Consider the following 19980-nt stretch of genomic DNA (forward strand, 5'->3'; position numbering starts at 1 on the left):
TTCTGTCGTCTGTCTTGGACCAATTTTTGGATGTTTCCAGTTGTCCAGACTTACCAATGCTAGCTGAGGTTTCCCACCAAGTGGTCTAGTTCCGTTGAAGGTTCTGGTTGTCTTGTGTGTTGGGTCATCTAGGCAAGTAGCACAGTGGCATGACAGCGTGGACACACAACGGTGGAGGACAAACCTCTTTTTCTGTTTGTTTTTGGTCGTCTTCCCATTGTGGAAGTGACCAAACCTTGAAGACAATGTCCTCACCGTGTGGCCCAAGCTAACGTTCTCAAGTCCTTGATGGCAATCATGGACGCTGAGTGAACGCCCCTGCGACTTTTACGACATATTGATCTCATGTTTATTGTTTTGGCACACAAAAGGCGTCGCCGTGGTTACGGTGACAGCCATGTGCTGGTGGATGGGGGGCCTTTGGAGGACGCTGCCTCTTCAGTGCACGAACAAATGGGCAGTGGATTCCTGGAACTAACTCTTCACTGGACAAAACCGGGGTTAGGGTTATGGTAGGATTAGAGTCGGGGTTAGAGCTTGTGGTTAAAGTTGGGGGTTCGGGTTAGACACAGGGGTGGGATTAGGGGTAGGGGTAAGACTAGGGTAGGGGTTAGTGTAAGGGGTTAGCGTTCAAGGGTAAGGTTAGGGGTTAAGGTTAGCCATAGGGGTAGGACTAGGGTAGGGGTTAGGGTTAGCGTTAGGTGTAGGATTAGGGTTCGGGTTCGGGTACGTGAACAGTAAATCCAAACAATGAAGGGTGAAGCAGACTCCTGGACTGTTGGAGTTCTGGGGGTCCAGCATGAGTTAATCTCTTCAACTTTGCAGTGTTTTGGCTGGAAAAAGAGAAAGTCAATGAAATTTGAGTGCACCTGGTATGAAAGTAAAGACTTTGATGGTTATTGTAGCTGTGAAACGTACACATCTTCACAAGTGGATGAGAGGAAATGAAGCTGCTTGTTTCGTGGGTTTTGGTGGTGAAGGAATGAGACTTTGAATGCTGCAAGGGCTAACTAAGTGTTAGCTCTCACCCGCTGCTACGTTTGTGGCGTTAGTGTTTTGTTTGTGCAATTATTCATGACGTCCGCTGCTCTCTGCCTGTCTGCTTGCTCTCCGCATTTGATTTGTCCATGAAGTATTTGTGGTTTGATTTGTCTTCTGTTTTCCTACAATGGGTTACGTTTATCATTTACTGTGCAGTTGCCTCATTTCTACAAGAGATCAGTGACATGCGTTTGATCCTCCATGCTCGTCCTGGCGTCCTGCTGGCGGGGGCCGGGGTCAGGGCGCTGCTCGCGTAAGTTGGCGTCGCTGAGACAAAGTTGCTCCTTGTTTGGATCAGAGCCGACGCCGTCGCGACTTTTGAGGTCATGAAAGTGTGATGTAAGCCTCATCTTGCTCATTCTCTTTGTCTGCCTCCTTCACGGCGCCATCAAACAGAATGATGTGAGGAGGAAGCCGGCGGTGCTTTGGCATGCGCCACGCTCGGCCGCCTGCGTCTTTACGGCTCAGCGCAGTGATTGCAGTCGTCTTGGGCTGCGCGGCCTATAGGTGGTATACAATGTGTGTGTCCTTGAGCGCTCGTAGCAGCCCAGCAGCGGCAGGCGACCGCTGAGAGGCATGTTGGCATGGGGGGGCGGCAGCGGGCTGCAATTAAAAGGCAGCATGCAGCATCCCGCGAGGTGCTAATGCCTCGGATCAGCTGTTCTAATGTCATTCCCATTCCCTCTGTTAGTCAGCCGGCCCGTTTGATGTATGAATCCACCAGGGACTTCATCAGTAACCACCCCCCTCCCTCCCTCACTGCTCTTATACACCCCCACCCCAAACTACCCAACCCCCTGTCGGCACGGCAACCCCTCCTCTTCATCCTCCTCCTCCTCGGCTTGCACAGAACCTCCCCTTCTGTGTCTGAAGGCTTTTGTTGGCTTTTAGCGAGCTCAAAGTAAACAGAGTCGCGCCGCGGAGCGAGCGAGCGAGCGAGCCAGAGTGCCACAGACAGGGGGAGAGAGAGAGAGAGAGAGAGTGCTAAAGGTGGAACATGCACATTGTCTTGCTGCCGTTCGCCGTCCTGCTCCAGTAGACGCACACACGCCAGAAAAAAAGGACATTTCAAAGAAGCGGAGCCAAGAGGAAGGAAGTGATCTGAGGACAGGAGAGTCGAGTCAGAGGATCTCTGCTGTAAATGCGCAAAGCGTCCCGCCCCCCCACGCTGAGCTCCATGGCCAACTCCGGCTGCCTGCTGCTCTCCGGCTCCGGGATGCTACCTCACTCGCTCCAGTGTCCCCCCGCCTTCCTCTACCTGCCCGAGGTAAGACACCCCCCCCCCCCCCCCCCCCCACCACCACCACCACCACCCCACCACCTCCTCTCTCTCCATCCTTTCCGTACGTGATGGCACGCAGCCCGCTTTGTGTCGTTACCCCCTCCCTGACCCTTGACCCTTCACCCTGCCCTGAGGAGGACATCACTTTGCTCTTCATGACTTCTTGACATCAAACATTCTGTTGACGCTCGCTGACTTTTCGGAACTTCTTTTTGACGTCCAAATTTGACTGTTTACTGTCTTACCTCGGCTGACCCCCCCCCTCCCTGCCACACGCACACACGCACCCCTCCCATGGGGATTTGTGAAGGAGCTTCCTTCACTTGCGCTGAAAGATGCAAAGTGACCAAATGACAGGAAGTCTTTGTCGCTTTTAATTGACATTTAAAATTCCCACCTTGTCGCAACCCTTGTGACACATTCTCCTCACAAGCTTGAAACAATTCCTCACGCTTGTCATTTTCCGGCTGATTTTTGTGTTGTGACGGTGAGGAAGGGCAGTGCGGTGGGTTTGAATGGTTGGCATGTGGCTTCCTCTTCCTCCTCGCCCCCACCGTGGTGGTTATGGCCCCTCGCCCTCCCACCCATCTGCCCCCGGAGCCCCGCGGCCCCGCTGTACATGCATTTTAATGTGGCTGTAAATGAGGAGGAGCGATAACATGAAAGCATTTTGCCATCAGTGTCATGTGATGAGGAAGGAAGGAACATTTGCATCCTGCTAACAAAATACGTCACGTCTTCCTCACGCATACTTTAGTTCTTCTTTTACCTTCAGGTTTTCGGTTGAAGTCCGTGAGTGTGTGTGTGTGTGTGTGTGTGTGTGTGTGTGTGTGTGTGTGTGTGTGTGTGTGTGTGTTTTATTTGAATGATTTTAAAAAGAGGTGAAACTTACTGTTTTTTTTTTAATGGAAGGTTTGAGCAGCTTTTGTGGTTTTTCTGTGAATGGTCGCCGTGCAAAACGCTGTGAGGGGAATCATCCCTCTGAGTCACGGCGTCCCCCCCCCCGCAGCCGCAAACTACCCCTCCCACCCCTCTGCATCCTTCCTGGGATGCCGTCTGTGTGCCCCCCCCCCCGTGTTGCAGGGCCGCCATGGAGGATGGACGATGGGGCCTCAGATCGTCTTTGCATCGGATGGTGTCGCACGTATTTACAGTTCAACTTGCATTATTCCTTTTTTCATCACTAATTATTTGTTTTTTATTATTATGATGATTATTGTTTAATTTATTTGAATTAGTATTTTGTATTATTTATTTTCATTACATTATCATTTCTTTTATTCCAATTATTATTATTATTGTTGTTCTAGCATGGCGGCCAGCATGCAGCTGACCACGTGACATACGAGCAAAGCGTGGCCGCTTTGTGGGGTTACGGCGCCGGCCGAGCACGTCGGTGCGTTTTACGATGCGAGCGCGCGGCGCGGATTAGTCGCGGCTAGCCGGTAGCTGGTCTGCGGAGGCGTAAAAAGATGGCGTCTCATGGGTTTCCTGTTTCGCCGTGGGGTGGGAAGGAGGGCGTGACTCCTTGAAGAGAAGGAAGACGCAGCAGTCGTTGATGTCGTTGATGTCGTCACATCGTGACGTCCAGCCGCCCCGTTCGCCTTGGTGTGCGTCCTAATTGGATCTGTCTGATGGCAACTATTGATTTGTTGTTTGCCGTGTGGATCTTTGGGAATGTTGGGTCACGTTCCTTTTACATCTCTGGTTTCAGCTTCCCTTCCCCCCCCCACGCTGCCGTTCTCATGCATGTGCTTAAAGGCAAACGTGAACGCTGGGAATACTCCTCCTACCCCCCCACAAACCGCCCCCCTCGGTTGAGGCCTTGATCCCGCCTCCCAGGGCGCCGGCGTTCGCAGCGACGTCAGATATGGAAGGATCCAGGTTGGCGGTCTCACGGGGCCGGGCTAATGCAAAGCACAAAGAAGCGTCTCTTTCCTGGGGGGTAATTATGGCGGGCCAAGCTGCACTATTGACAGCTGTAAATGGAGACGGCGTGTCCGACTGGGGAGGCCTAATAGCTTTCGGTCCCTACACGCGCTCCCGTTAGGTCCGTGTGGGCACGTCGGGGATGAGTTTGAGAAATGAGTCTGTGCCTCGTTGCTCCTTCACGTGGGACTCGCGGAGAGGGCCTTCCCCGCTGACCCCCCACGGGAGAACGCTATACACAGCGGACAGGATTCTATTTCAATCTAGAGTGAGGTCCAATCCTGGTCAAGCTGTGGCACACTTTACATACTCAATAAATGCCCCCCCCCCCCAAATAGCACCTCTGGAATGATATGGGGCGTGATGCAATTAAGTGCACCGCATTTTGCGTTGACGTCTCACAGTTTTGACAATGAAATCCAAACCACGAGACAACCACGTCGACTGTTAGCATGTTAGCATGTTAGCATGTATTCATCCGGCGGTGGAAATAGTCCCCGACTGTCCAGCGTCATCTTAATCTGCCGGGTGTTTTCGGCGCTCACGCATGACCTGCTTCCAAGTGGCAAAAGCGTCGTTCACTGCAGCAAGCTCAGCTGCACACGTGCAGCTGAGCTTTGTTCCAAGCGTTGCAGGCGCGTCTGACTCGTTCAAAGAGCTGATTCACGGCGGAGGGACTGATTGAAATGTTTTCTCACTTCTCCCCACCCAGGAGGAGAATTGGAAATCACAGCTCGGTCGTTTATTTGGAAATTTCATTTGGTGCGTGTGTGTTCCTGACGTGCGGAGCTCCTTTTTCCGAAGGCTACCCGCCACCGCCGCCGCCACCGCCGCCTTGGTACCCCGCTAGACCTTTGCAAATTGAACAGAATTACATTTGTTGCCTGTGCACCAGAACGCCACAAAGAACCAAACTGATTTACTTGCCGGCAAAGGGTTTGCACTCGTGCCTTCTAATGTGCGCTTTTTGCATTCAGGCCGTGCTGCGGCGCATCAATACATGCATATGTACATTTAGCCAATAATGCTAAATATCTCCCTGTGGTTGATGCTGAGCATTAGCCTGGAGTGCTGCTGTCTATAAGCTGCACCTTCAGTGTCACGTCAATTAGCATGCGCCACAACGCCCATGCTAATACACTCCCTGCAAAATAAAGCCACAAATGTCCTCACCCCCGCCATAATGATTTGTTTTCCCCCCCACCCGCATTGTGGAGGTTTTAATTAGCGCGCGTGCTAAACTGGCGCTCATCACACAGCAATTAGCGGCAAACGCCTGACTATTTATACTTGCGAGGAACACCGACGCATCTTCTAATGAGATTTGCAGCCAACAAAAGGTGTCTCAAGCATGCGACGTCCGGCCCGCGAGTGTGAGACGTGTTTACACGGTGGCGGTTCAGCTACAGGCCAGCGGTCACACACCGTTGTTGATACCCACTCAGCTGCCTTGTGTATTTATTTATTTCACCCCTACGCCGCATCTCATGCAGCTCGGGGACGACCCCGCCGCGCTTCAATGCACCTCGCGGGCCGAGCGCAGACGCACGGCACCTCACACGCACATTTACAGAGGAGAGGAGAGGATAGCCTGGCCCTGCAAGCCATTTCAAGCCTCCCCCCCCATCCCTCGTCAACAACGCGCCGCGTCCCGAGGTTTTCTATTTCTTGAAATGGCTGGCTAACGTGCTAAAGCGGCACGAGCAGCTTGACTCCAATTATTGCTTGACTGGAGCAGCTGTGATGATTATGTTTGTAATGTAGCGTCACCGAGCGAAGCGCCGTCCTTGAAGCGCTCGTCGCTCGCCGGGACGTCCTCAAATGAGACAAATTAGTAAGAGAGTGCTGACTTAACAGAGTGGACCGACGAGTGTGTGTGTGTGTGTGTGTGTGTGGGGGGGGGGGGGGGGGGGGGGGTCATTAAAAAGCGTCTTTTTCTGAGAAGTTGCTGTTAGCACTGGAGCTACTCCTGGAACACCATCTTTTAGGCCATGTGTACAAATACCTATATTTTAAAAAGGCATATTTTTTGGTTCCTTTTGGCCTCTGGTCTGCACGCAAACATACAGTAGGTTTATGTCCTTAATTAAAAACTGAGTGTCGTAAGCAGTGTGCGACGTGATCTCATGTTCGTAGACTTTATTTAACAACACCGCATGAAATGATTGACGTAGCGGTGTTGGTTTCTTTGCATGCGTACGCTTTACAACACACACGGAGGACTGGGGGAAACATTGCGCTGTTTCCTGTGCTGATTTTAAAGATAATGTACGCATCATTGTACGCCTAATGCGGGGGGGGGGGGTTTCCAGCGAGGCCCACGTAGTGAAAAATGAAAAAGGATGCAACTTTGGTATTTGTAAAGCAACACATGCAGATAAGCTAAGAAGTTATTTATTTTTACTGTATTTACTGTGTATTTACTGTGTATTTACTGTGTATTTACTGTGTATTTACTGTGTATTTCAATGCATCCCAGCTTTGTCACGTTGGTGAAAAAGCATACAGTATTATCATCAACTTCACCCTTTGCTCCCTTTTTCAATGTTTGCTAAATTTTCCAAATATTTCAACTTTCTTTCTCAATCTTTGTACATTTTCTTCTTGTTATATTTTGACTTTATTGCTGTAATATGATAGAACTTTTATTGCAACTGTATTCCCCTAAAATTATAACTTTAGTTTGATTTCTTTCTCAAAATTACAACTTTAACATTTTTTTTTCTCTAACATTTTTCCTCGTAATATTGACTTTATTCTCATCGGAAAACTTTCTTTTTTGTTACAAAACTAATGTTTTTCTTAATATTTTGACTTTATTGTTGTAAATTTGCAGCTGTTTAGTTCAGCTTTCTTCTGGTAACGAGGACTTTCTGACCATAATAGTAGGAAGTTTTTCCCCAACCAAATTTGTTTCTTTTGTTTGTTTCTCATATTATCGCTTAAAATAATGTCTTTATTCTAAATTTCTGCTATATTTCAAGTTTATGCTACTAAAATGACAATATTTTCCTTCATACTTCCATTATTCTCATCAAATCACGACTTTTTTTCATTCGATTACAACTTTTTTCTGTAAATGTTTTGACTTTATTCTTGTACAATTACAGCTGATTTGGCCCGTTGTTTTTTTTTAGTTTTCTTGTTAAATTATATTTTTAGAATGTGCACCGTGGACGCCCCGATATTGAAGAACAGATGCCTTATGATGCGCCACCAAGTCAGCGGCGGTTGTTTCTTCCGGCTTCTGATTGGCCACAAGACGCATGACAGGCGGTGAAAGTGTTTTTATGGCGTGTGGGAAATGTGCGTTGTTGAAAATATCCGTGTGAGCGCGGACACGCGGCCTTTACCTTCTCAGTACTTTTTGTTTTGTTGTGCAGAAAAGTCCTCATCGCTCTTTTTATTATTACAACATTCTAAGGCAGCACTCTGTGCGTGCGTGCGTGCGTGCGTGTGCATGTGCGTGTGTGCGCGTGTGGCAACATGCTCGGGGGTAAAAACTAAAATCAATATGTGAAGTCTGTATAAATAAAAATGTATAGATGCTGCAGGTCAGCGTGTATATAAAATTAAATGGGGCTTGAAATTGATTTAAGCTGGTCCTCAGAAAAGGAATAAATTCATGTAAAAAAAAAAAACAAAAAAAAACGTGTGGTGGTGGGGGTGGGGGGGCTGCTGCTGCAGGGGATGAGATAGGATCTGACCTCCGCTCGCAGGCTGCAGCAGACGGCCTCCATGTGACATCTTGTCTGGTAAAACAAGCGTTTAGTTGAGTTTACTTCAGTTTAGCAAGGCGGCAGACACCCCCAGGCCCCCCCACATCCCTCCATAAGCCAACATCTTAGTCGCGTTCCCTGTCTGTGTGATCAATAAGGGAGAGGAGTCGCTGTTGTCGGCGTTTGCCTAAAACGCTGCATGAAGGTGAGACGTGAGCGCCGCCTCGCCAGCTTATCAGCGTTCACGAGCTCATTCTGAAATGTTGCTGCCCCTTAAAGACACATGACACCCGTTGTAGTATCACCTCCTAGGCCAGCATGGATCAGGTTCTGGTATGATATCGCCATGTAATCAATGTGATTTCACGTTAATGGCCGAGGAGGGGAAGGCAAAGCATGCTATGAGATACCCCCACCCCCTGCTAGGCGAGGGGCATGTATGAATGCTACAATGCTGCTATGATGCTGCCCCTTCAGGACGGCCAAGTTGGTTTTTAAATTGATTTGACTTCATTGACTTGAAGTTTGATTAGTCTGCTTCCTGCTTTCTGTTATGAAGGTTTGTGAAACAGGACTGTGGAGGAGCGATTGCAGTGCAGTTGGCAATGTTTGCACAGGTTTGTATCGGTGAATCCAGTATCAGCCCAACAGTGCGTGTGTGTGTGTGTGTGTGTGCGTGTGTGTGTGTGCATGCATTTGTGCATTTCCCAAAGCTGTAAACGTTGGGGAAACACTGATATCTGATTTATGCACTAAAATGAATAACATAAATAATAAGAAGAATAAAGTAAAGGGTTTCATTTGTGATGTTGAATACAATGAAATCATATCATGTAGATTATCAGTATTTGTAATAAGTTGAGGTTTTGTGTCTTTCAACATGGAAACATGGACGATCACAAACGCACTGACCTGCCACGCACGCACGCACGCACGCACGCACGCACGCACACTGTTCTTCCTATGCAGTCGTGTCCAGAAGCCTCCCAGCTGGCCCTCACCTTCCCAAAGCCTCATTGGGAATCATCATTCCTCTTCCTGTGTGTTGTTGTTTAGTATTTTTCAACACATAAAATAGCAAAGAAAAAGGTTTTTACGAGCCAGGTGGTCTGCCTGCCGACCACCAGAGGCCATCTTTTATATTTTCGGCCGCTCCAAATTGACTCCGGTGTGGAAACAACAACAAAATGGACCCGCTGCGTCCTGCAGTGAAATATTTGGCCGTTAGACGCCCTGGGGGCGGGGTTTGCTGTTTGATTGATGGGTGAGCTGTGCCGCAGCGAGAGAGCGTTGATGGATTTGAACTCATATTTGCTTGCCGAGTCTAAGACGCACTTGTTCAGTCTGCGGCTTTCAACAAACATGTGTTCTTCTTGCGGCCTCAAGGGGGCGATAGCAGCCGGATGTCCCGATGAAAGGCAGGTGCCGGACTGCCGCTGTTTTTGTTGATGACGCTTCTTCAGGCGTGTCACAGCCTCAAACCGGCAGGTCGACCACGATGCGTCTAATGGCTCTCACCGGGGGGCGGGCGGGAATGTGTGCCGTAACGCACCTCAGCGTGCGCTCGTGCACCGCGTGGGCGCTCAGGTGACACGCCGCCGACTGGAGTGCTCAGCGGCAGCTTATTTCCTGGCAACCGGCGCCCGAATGTAATGGTAATTGTAGCAATTAGCATGGCAATGAGGTAGGAATTGGATAATAGAACTAAGATAAATATTGATGTTAATTCACACTGGGGGCGGGTGAGAGGTGGGAGGTGTGTGTGGGGGGGGTAGTGGTTGTCTCGTGCAAGTTCCTGTAAATTTATCTTGAACTGCCATTTGCATGCATTAACAGCGGCGCAATTACAAGCTCGACAAAGGCGCTGAAAATGAATCAATTACTTGTCAAAGAGGGCAAAGCACCAGCAGGGGGAAATGGGAGCTTCTTTTTCTTGTTTATTTGGAGCCCAAACCAGGAAGGATCTGCTGGGACGCTTCCAGAACATCCATCAGCTGCCAGCACGCCGACCCGGGATGAGCCCTCTCATTGGGAGTCTGTAATAACCGAGGCTCCGCTGCAAAGTGATACAGATGACCTTGCATGTGCTTCCCCCGGACAGGTGACCTGTGGGGGGTCGGGGGGGTGGGGTTCACGCCTGAAGATGACAGCGGCTCAGGACGGCTGAGTCCAGGTGGACTTCGGTGGCTGAGCAGTCGTTGGACTGGAAGTTTTAAAAGGGAAAAAAACGCTCCCCCGGAAGGCAGCGGCCATCTGGATGTCAGTCCGTAGCTCCGTGCCCCCCCCATACTTCCTCTCCAGTCACACATTGCAATGGTCGCTACAAATAAAGTAAAAAGGAAGAAAAAACTCACATCCGCAGCCCCTCCTCTCCGCTCCGTGTGCTGTTTTTCTCTGAAAGAAAAATGCGCGAGTGGAAAGACGGAGCGGCGGCGGCGGAGAAAACCTCATTTGTGGCGGCGTGCTGCAGCTGGCGGGTTATTGAGGTGGCTGTAATTTGATAAGGAGCACAAACTCAATGGACTGTGAGCAAGTCAGCACTTTGAGGCCCCGCGCGTTTGTGTTGCCATGCGGGGGTGGCAGCGAGGGGGGAGTTGGGGTTGGTGGTGGTGCTGGGGGGGGGGTTGTCGCGGGTTCCCTCTGCCACTTGGAAGGCGAGGTGGACAACACTCATCCTTCGTCTTCAGGCCGCGTGCACGGGATCACATCTCATCTGAAGATCTTTTGCCTGCCCCACACCCCCCCCACACACCCCTGGCTGCCCCCAATGTCACTTTTTGTTGTTGCTGCTTCCTGATAAGACCCGAGTGAGATCAGCAGAACCTTTGAAACCGCCATAAATAATCAGGCCCGCTTGCCAGAGCCCTCCTCAGCTTACAGTTCAGATCAAAGATTAGCCTCACGTCGTCAGAATAAAAGGCTTTATTGGATTCCGAAAGCTCGCCCATGTCTCTTGGTGCGTCCCCCCCCCCCCCCCCAACCCCCCCGCCTCCAGGCCTGAAGATGGCGGTTCACACGCAGCCTATCGAGCTGTTTGCGTCAAACGAGAGTGTCTGTGAGCGAGCGTTACGGCGGGAAAAAGTGGGACAGTAGGATTTTTGAAGTTAAACAGACTGTTAAATGTTCCCTTGAGGGAGGGGGGCGGGGGACTGGTGCGCTCCCATGCTGGTGTTCACACGTGAGCTGGTTGGCATGAGGCTGGGGGCGAAGTCAGTCCGGTCTGGTGGTCCACGACGACCACTCGGAAGGTGGTTGCCGGTCCGGCTAAAGAGGGGAATGTTGGCAGTTGGTGGGGGGGGGCAGATTGGTGGTCGTTGTTGTGATTGTCTCCCCGCACTTCCCACTTGCCGTGTTTACGGCATCAGCAGCAGCGTGGACACAGTGTGTAAAACGTTAACAAGCTCCTTTTAAAAGATCCCCGTCCTCTGTGACAATGGCCCGTCCGTAAATCTCTTCTGCCGAGCCCAAATCCCCCGTAAAGACGCGTCCCGTCGTGGCAGCCGCATTCTCCCGGGATGCTCAGCGCCCACGCTCAGATTACAGCGCTCAGACACTTGTTTACTTTCTCCCTTTGGAATCTCAATCGGGGGGGGGGGGAGGTGGACATAGAATGATGTTGTTGTAAAGTTGAAGATGAAGAATACATCTGTCAGTAACCCCCCCCCAACCTCTCTCCCCTTAGAGCCTTTGGTCCCTGCTGCACCCCCTAATTGATAAACGACATTTCATCAAGGTCAGCAGGCGATTAATACATTCCTGATTTATCCAACAACGAGAACAATCCCACGTCCGCAGGGATCAGCGGCGACAACACCTCACACACGCACACACACACACACACACGAACACACCCCCGCACACACACACACACCTAAACACACACACACACACAAACACACACACACACACAAACACACCCCCGCACACACAAACACACACACACGAACACACCCCCACACACACACGCACACACACACACACACGAACACACGCACACACACACACACACACACAAACACACACACACACGAACACACCCCCCCAACACACACACACACACACGCACATTCACACACGCACACACACACAAACACACACACACACCCCCGCACACACACACACACACACACACACACACACACACGAACATACCCCCCCAACACACACACACACACACACACACGCACATTCACACACGCACACACACACAAACACACACACACACACGCACACACACACACACACGCACACACACACACACACACACACACACACACACACACAGTGAGGAGCTCACTGGGAATATCACGTATCGCTTCGGAATGGCACGCCGGCTCCCAGGTGTGCGCAGTCGGCAGAGGAGGATGGAGGGAATACGTCTTCATCTCGCAGAGCTGCCACACGTTTACTTTCTATTTCTTCTTCTCGCGCTAATTCTTGGAGGGCTTTTTCACACAGCCGTACCGCCGTTTTTGTTACTAATTTGCTCCGCAAACGGAAACGTTTTGAAAATGGAAGCAATTTTTCCCCATCATAAAAAATGTAAATCCAGTGAACCCGTTCCAGACACCGAAAATGTGAACAAAAAATAGATTTCACAGAGAATAATTATAGTTTTACATGTGGAAAACAATGTGAAATAATTAGGGGAGTCACGAGACGAGACAAGACATGAACATATATCATATATCATAACAATATATTGCAATCTGCTAATTTAATTTCTTCTATGTTACACTCTTCTCCACTCTGTGTGTATGCTAGCCACCCCCCGCCCCCTCCCACCGAGACTGTATGACTGACAAAAGGGCTCACTCCGTTCATGTTGTTGTTCTATGGAAGAAACGCGCCAAGGTGCTGAAACCAATGCACAGAGTGAACTCTCTTCCTGCCTGTTTGGAGGTGAGAGACGAGGAAAACAGACACGCATGCACATGGCGATATATTGAGGCCGGCAAAATGGATCAATCAGGTGTGTCCAAAGTGCAGCTTGACTAAAAAAACTGCAAAGAAGGAAAAGTCAGCAGCCATTTTACAAGAATAAAGTCAAAATATTAAGAGAAAAATTGTAATCTAACGAGAAAAGGTTGTAATGCTCTCAGGAAAAATAAAAAAATAAAAAATGTAGCATTCAGCTGAAATAGAAAGACAAAACAAAAGTTGCATTTTGGGTCATGAGGTTGGGTAGCGTTAAGAGAATGTTGTTCAAATGTTACGGGAATAAAGTTTCAATTGTGAAATAGTTTGAAAATAAAGAAAAAAAACAGCTGTGATTTTACGAGAATAAAACGGAACAAAATTTTAAGAGAAAAAGTTGTATTCTAACGAGGAAAAAGTCGCAATTTCACGAGAATAACCTCGTAATATTATGAGGAAAAATAATGTCATTTTAGTAGCACACAGTCAAAATAAAGTAAAAGTAAGTAAAAAATATGATTTTTTTAAAAGTCGTAATGTTATGAGACACAAAATAAAACAAAATAAGGTTGGGGAAAAATATTACGGGATTAAGGTCCAAATGTTAAAGGAATAAAGTCATAATATTTACGAAGATTATTTATTACCTGTCATTTACCTGCTAGCAGTTTGCAATTTTTTACCATTCAGATTTGAGTGTTTTGCATTTTGTTCCGTTATCGTACCCGAGATGAGGCGGCTCGTGACCATAAACGGAGGTATGCGGCGAACTGGGATTCCGCCCAATATTTCTAGTTTTTATATTCAAGTGTGAAACCGGAAAACATTTTTTCCATCTTGTCTTTTTCACTTTCCACTTTCTTCAGGCTTTAATTGGATAGAATGATCTTGCAATTAGGCGTGACAGCGCCACCTGTAGATCGGGCCTGCCGTTGACAGCGTGCGTGCGGCGTGGTCGTATGCTTTGTTTTCAAACAGCAAAAGAATGACGGGGAAGGGAATATGATTTAAAGGGAGTACAAGTAAAATAATAATACATCAGAAGAACGTGAAAAGGTGTTGGAGGCCCGCTTCCGTCTTTCTCCGTCTCGCTGTGACTGAAAGCAGCCGTTACGTCTGTTTGATGTGTGACTGATAAATAATAAATACATCGGCTTTAGCAAGATATGCTCTTTCAAGTCTTGATATATGCACCGCATGTGCATTAACATCACCACCCCCCCACACAGGGGCTGTATGTAAATGACTTTAATGGGCTCTTCTGTTCCCATTTAATCAGCATGGAAGTTCTGGGATGCAGCCGTGTGCTCAGCGGTGTCAAGGCGTCGTGTTCGGGCCCGGCCGGCTGAGCTTTACACGGCTGCCTCGCCACGATTGGCCGAGACACGAGCCTGTGTGTGTGTGTGTGTGCACATGTGTGCGCGCGTGCGTGAGGTGGTGTTCTTGAGAGGGAGTCTGGCTGTGAGGGAATGAAATATGAGAGGAATGCTGGATGTGTGGCAGTCTTCTCGCCTCCTCGCTTCTTCAGAGAGGACTCGATAATGGAGCCTGCAGCATCCTCAACCCCCCTCCCTCGCCGCCTCCTCCCCACGTCTGCAAGCGTTTTATGGGCTGGGGGTGGGGGGGTGGGGGACGCGAGCTATAAACAAAAATGCATTTGGCCAATTTCCTTATCAAGTGGAATGAGTTGCCTCACATTTCAGCTTCTACGTCGCCTCTCTGGTTGCCCCCCCAGGCCCGTCTTCGTGAACCTGATACTGGGATCGGTGCTGCTAATTCCCTGCACTCACACGGCTCGGCGTGGTGTCATAATTTGCCAGCCATTGATTTATGTCTCCTCTTACAGCAGCAGGCCGCATGGCGGAAGCTTCTGGGCATATTATTCCTGATCCCTCCGCCATGTGTGCCGCGGCGGCCCAAGCCCAACAGAACTCTTCATTTCCGTCCCACGCCAGCGCGATACGGAGGAACACTCTGGGTCCCTTAGCGTTGCTCCTCACCACTTTGTGGTGTTCCTCAGCGGGACGGCCGGGAGTTTCACTCAGGGGAGATCCAATGGGCAGGTGGCTCCTTGGCGGGGGCTTCTGTCATCATGTTGTCCCCCAGCAGGCGACGGTGGGCGGGTGAGGTGTTCAACATGAGGCTCTCCCGGTCTTCACGTGACCCAAGGAAGCAGCAAATGCTCCTTCTGAAGCTGAACTGACAGCGTCATGAAAGATGCAAGGATGCTGTATGTTTTTCCATATGTTTCTCTTGCGTGATATGAAAGTTTCAGCTGCTTATCGAAGCGCCGCAAGCTAGCTGACGAGAGCGATGCAGACAGGCCAGCATGAAGAATCCGGGCCGCGCGCAGGTCACTCACGTTACGCTGGAGGGGGGCAGGGGCTGATGAGTGGCAGCACATGCAGAAAAAAACCCACGTCGTTGGAAGGGAAGGCGTGGCAGAGGAAGTCCAGCTCATACATTGCTAATGGCTGCAGTCAGTAATATAGGTCTCATTCATTATGGATGTGACCCCCCACACAAACACACCCATGCACACGTAACAACCTCAAAGATGGTTGTTTGCTAGAAATGCGCTGACCGCATTGGACTCAAACACTCTTTAATGCTGTACGTTGTTTCCCACAGGGCTGCAATCTATTTGTGGTGGGTTGGGGGGGGGTGACGTAATCGTCTAATTTGCAAATTGGCAAATTTAAAAACATGAAATGCAAAACAAGTGCGTTTCGAAATACTAATGAACTTTCTTGCTGCTTTTTGGCTTTCTTTTTTTTTTGAGTGGCACAAACCCGACGGCGCCATCTGTGACTGCTCTTAGATGGGGGAGGGGCTGGTTGAGAAGAGGCATACGTGCTTTCATGTCGCGTCTCCAAAAGTCTTCACTAGATTTGTCGCTGAGACGGGATGGTGCCTAACATGCTATCCCCCGAAAACGTTGACAGCCACCGTACCACAGAAGTCATATGCGAGACTGGAACAGGGTTCCTCTTCAGAGATCAATTGGACTTCGCTAAACCTTCGCTGGCCGCTAATTGCTCTCTCCAGCGCTGGCATCGTATTCGCTTGTATCTTGAATTTAATTGTAAACTGTCCTGGAGACCCCTAGACTCACTTAGGGCCAGCTGTTAGGGCCACTCTTACAAATAGCTATTTTTCTCACGTCTAAATGCACATACGTACACGGCATGATGTAGGGACACTGTAAGACATGCCATCATGCTAACTGCTAGCATGTTAGCATTTTACCTCATTTACTCATGTCTAAATACAAATGCACACTATAGAACTGCCTTGGTACTTTTTGTATTTAGTGCGATCTTACTAGATGCTAGCATGCTAACTGTTAGCATGTTACCTTTTTCTTAATTTATTATTGTCAACATGTAAATGTATACATGGCATGATATATAGGGTCACTATAGAACTGGCTTGGAACTTTGGTGCTAACATGCTAACAGTTTGCATTTTAGCTAATTTACGCATGTCTAAATGCAAACGCACACTACAGAACTGCCTTGGCACTTTTGGGACTTAGTGCCGTCTTATTAGGTGCGAGCATGCTAACTGATAGCATGTTAGCTTTATTTTTATTTAATATTGTCAACATGTAAATGTATACATGGCATGATATACAGTAGGGTCACTATAGAACTGGCTTGGTACTTTTGCTACTCAGGATGCTAACTGTTAGCATGATAGCTATTTAGCTATTTTACTCATGTCAAAATGCTTATTGTATGATGTAGGTGCACGATTAACGTGCCAAGAGCTTGCTAGCAAACACCGGGCCAGAGGTTCACACAACACCGGGCACGGCCATCAAAATTTCAGCTGGAATTTTGTGGTTTGCATTGCTGTCTGAATTCAATTGTAAACTGTCCTTGAGACTCCTGGACTCGTTTCACAGCTGTTAGGGTCCCGACAAGAGTGAAAGTTAGCAGAGGAAACGTGGAGCAAAATGGAGGATGAGCGAAGCGGCAGTGGGAGTGCGATGCTTTGGCATCTTAACGCAGATTTGTTAACAGCAGCGTAGCTAAGAAGTCCCCCCCCCAAGCGGCGTTGCGCTATAAGAGTGCTTGTAGTTTCATAACCCCCTGAAGGAGGTATCACATTATGTTGTGTGGCGCTGCTCACCATCTGCTTATTGGGCTAAAAGCAGCAATCCCAAAGGTGGCGTTGACTTAATTGACAGCTTGCGATGAACAATCAACGGTTTTACAGCGTAGGACAAAGTTTAGCCGCGGCGCCGCTGCGGCTGCTCCTGTCGCAGGCTAACCCGCTAAACTTTGTCTGCCCTGTTTTCCCGTTTCTACCCGAGCGAGCGCGCTCATAAATCAAGCCTCCTGTTGGGCGCCATTACCGAGCACTTCCTTCGCCACCATCCCCCCAACCCTACGCCCCCGCCCCCCCCTTCCTCTTCCTCGGCAGCGGCCTAAACAATGCATGAAGCTCTCAAAAGGCAAAATGCTGTACCACTTAGCAAATGAATATTTTATAGTGTGTAACGCCACGTACAGCCCGCCTCTTGACTCGCTGCCTTCTCCGCCGCCCCGCCCCCTCCCGCCGCAGAGAGCCTTCAAATACTGATTGACTGTCCCGCAGGGTCGAGGGTCATCTGCAGTCCAAGCAACATCTGCCACTTCCAGGAGAATTCCAATTGCTTCTTTCGTTGAGGAGAAGTGTGCGGGATGCTCTAATTCTTTTTCTCAGACACTTGGCGTCACGTGACAGCCAGCGCCAAGCGCCCAAACGGGGGGGACGCCATTGAAAGGCTCCAATAAAGGGGGGGTATATAAGAGTGATGTATCGCAGTTGCAGTTGTGGCTTCATTTACGCCCACAAGCCCGCCTGGCCGCGTTCTGCGGTGCCGTCATTCCGAGGCAATCATCCGGAAGCTTCCTTAATGCGCCGCCTTTCACGCAGGGATCAGCGAGCTTTCTCCTGAGGTCACCGAACTTTGGGCTAATGATCTGATCCCGGCGTGAGCAAACGTCGTCGACCCGCGAGAGAACGAGATGGCGTCTCCGCCTTCTTTGGGTTAGCGCTTAGCGTTAGCATGACGGGTAGCCGTGTGGGAAACAAAGCTGGCAACTTTTGTTTTAGAAAACATGGGACGTTTTCCGGAAAATGAGGGAAAATAAAAGTATGACATTTCTTGGCTGTGGGGGAGTACCCGTGGAAAAGCCACACTCACACGGGGAGAGCCTGCAAACATCGAACCCAGATCTTCTCCTGTGTGGCCAACATGTTAACCACTAAGCCACCGTGCGGCCTACTACAGTATATAATATAAGAAAATGTAACAATATTCCAAAATTGATCAAATCATTCGCCTTTCCCTTTCTATTACATAGAATTGTTTGCACAAAATAAAGTCAACAGTGCAAAATAAGTGAATATTAACATAACTCATGTACCGTCGTTTATTTTTAAGCCTTTTTTTTCGTATTTTGTGCCTAAATGAAGCATTTCCATTTTTAACGTCTTGGAGGTGTCCCAACACTTTCAATGTAAAACAAGCATGGCGTTGCCAGAAGAGGCAAGTAGCACATTGCTGCCTCCTGCCGGTTAAGGAGAGAATGACTCAATGCTGCCCACTGGCTGTCAGTTGTGGTATTGCCTCGTGTGTACGACAACTTCTACTTTTCTTTCTGCCTTCTTTGGCCACCATGTCAGCTCCTCTCGCCCCTGTCACGCCGTCACTCCCCCCACTCTGATCAATATTTGGGGCTGAATCGGCTGAAAGGGGGAAAGCGTCCAGTAGAAATGGAGGAGACAGCGCCCTGGAGGACAGCCAGCCCATCTCGCTGGCTTGTTTATGCTCCAGGAATGATTCCCGATAGCGGAGAACCTGCGGACACGTCAGCATGTGTCCACGTTGAGGGATGGCCACACCCCCGCCCACCGTGTTTCATTATCGGCACCGACGTGTTTCTGTATTCTTTGTAAAAATCTTCCCGATGCGGTCATGTTGTGTCCGCGACTGGCCGCCTGTGCGCTGGTCCTCGGGGGACCTCCTGGCTGGTGTTTGTCCGGGGATTTTGGAGGCCAACACACACTTCATCACTTTGACATTGATTAAAAATACATGCCTCTCTTCTTCAGCCGTGTCTCGCTGCGCATCCAAAGCGGCTCTGGTCACCGTGTTCGGCCCTTTCTGGGTGCTTTAATTGCGGTGCTGCTCTGGGCGGCGTGACGGAGCCCATGGGGCCTGGGGGCGGCCCACCACACACACACACACACACACACACACACACAAACAGGTTTAAAGCAGCGCAGAGTGAGAGATCATCAAACACGGGTGGGCAAACTACGGCCCAGGCTTTATAATCCGGTCCGTAGGATGTTTCTGTAGTGGAAGCTGCAGTTGGCAATAGGATTTGCGATGCTGTTTTTAAATTAGCATAAGTCTTGAACTCTCAAAATGATTCCGGTAGTTTCTGAAGCTCTTCCTAGTGATATGTGGGTCATTACGGCAATCATAGAGACTACGTCACAGCATCTACAAGAGGAGGCGGCTTTGATACAAAGTGGTTTCACTGATTTTGTGTTTTTGCTTGATGCAAAACGTGGAGGAGGTCGTCTGGGAAGCACAGAAGGAGCGTAGTCTTCATATTCAATATTCTATAGTTCATATTGTTAATCCCACATCCTTTATTAATGTACATTCTGGGGGTCTTGTTCAGTAAAAAACAATGTAAAAGTCATTTGCGTTTTTTGGGATGGTTTGTCATGATAACATTTTTAACGTGTAGTTACAGTATGTACAACAACCTCCCACATCTGGCAAAGACGATGTTTTCATGTGATTTCTGGCTTGGCTTCAAATGTGGAAATACGTTCTTGGTGTATAAATATTTAATATACTAAATACCAAAAAAAAAGAAAAAAGTCCTGGTTAAAAAGTTAAAGAGACATCTTCTCCACAGTGACGGCAAGAGTGAGTGCTCCTCTCGTCATTAGACAATCTTTGACGTTTTTTCTTCACTGGGTGAAGCACAAGCTAGCAGCGGCAGAAACAAAGTCTGAAAAAGCTCTCAAACAAGCCGTCTTTGCTCTAAAACGTGAGTACTTGTGTGTACAAAGCAC

At 49.0% G+C, this 19980-nt stretch overlaps 1 protein-coding gene across 17 annotated transcripts in view; it reads left to right on the top strand.

The window, feature by feature from the left end:
• LOC129171697 (RNA binding protein fox-1 homolog 3-like) overlaps positions 1–19980 on the top strand; it is a 328221-nt gene that overhangs the window by 235005 nt on the left and 73236 nt on the right. For 2 of the 17 annotated variants that reach the window (XM_054760610.1, XM_054760617.1), the window contains exon 1: positions 12104–19955. The exons of 13 other annotated variants lie outside the window; for them this stretch is intronic. Coding sequence is in view for 2 of the 4 variants with exons in the window: in XM_054760605.1 (XP_054616580.1) it covers positions 2183–2308 (126 nt within the window). In the remaining 2 variants the exon portion in view is untranslated. Of the gene's footprint in view, positions 1–662; positions 2309–12103; positions 19956–19980 lie in introns of those variants that run through there. 2 more of the 17 variants (XM_054760605.1, XM_054760609.1) reach the window with 2 other exon arrangements.

This window comes from Dunckerocampus dactyliophorus, chromosome 18, assembly GCF_027744805.1.
Source record: "Dunckerocampus dactyliophorus isolate RoL2022-P2 chromosome 18, RoL_Ddac_1.1, whole genome shotgun sequence".
NCBI classification, from domain to species: domain Eukaryota; kingdom Metazoa; phylum Chordata; class Actinopteri; order Syngnathiformes; family Syngnathidae; genus Dunckerocampus; species Dunckerocampus dactyliophorus.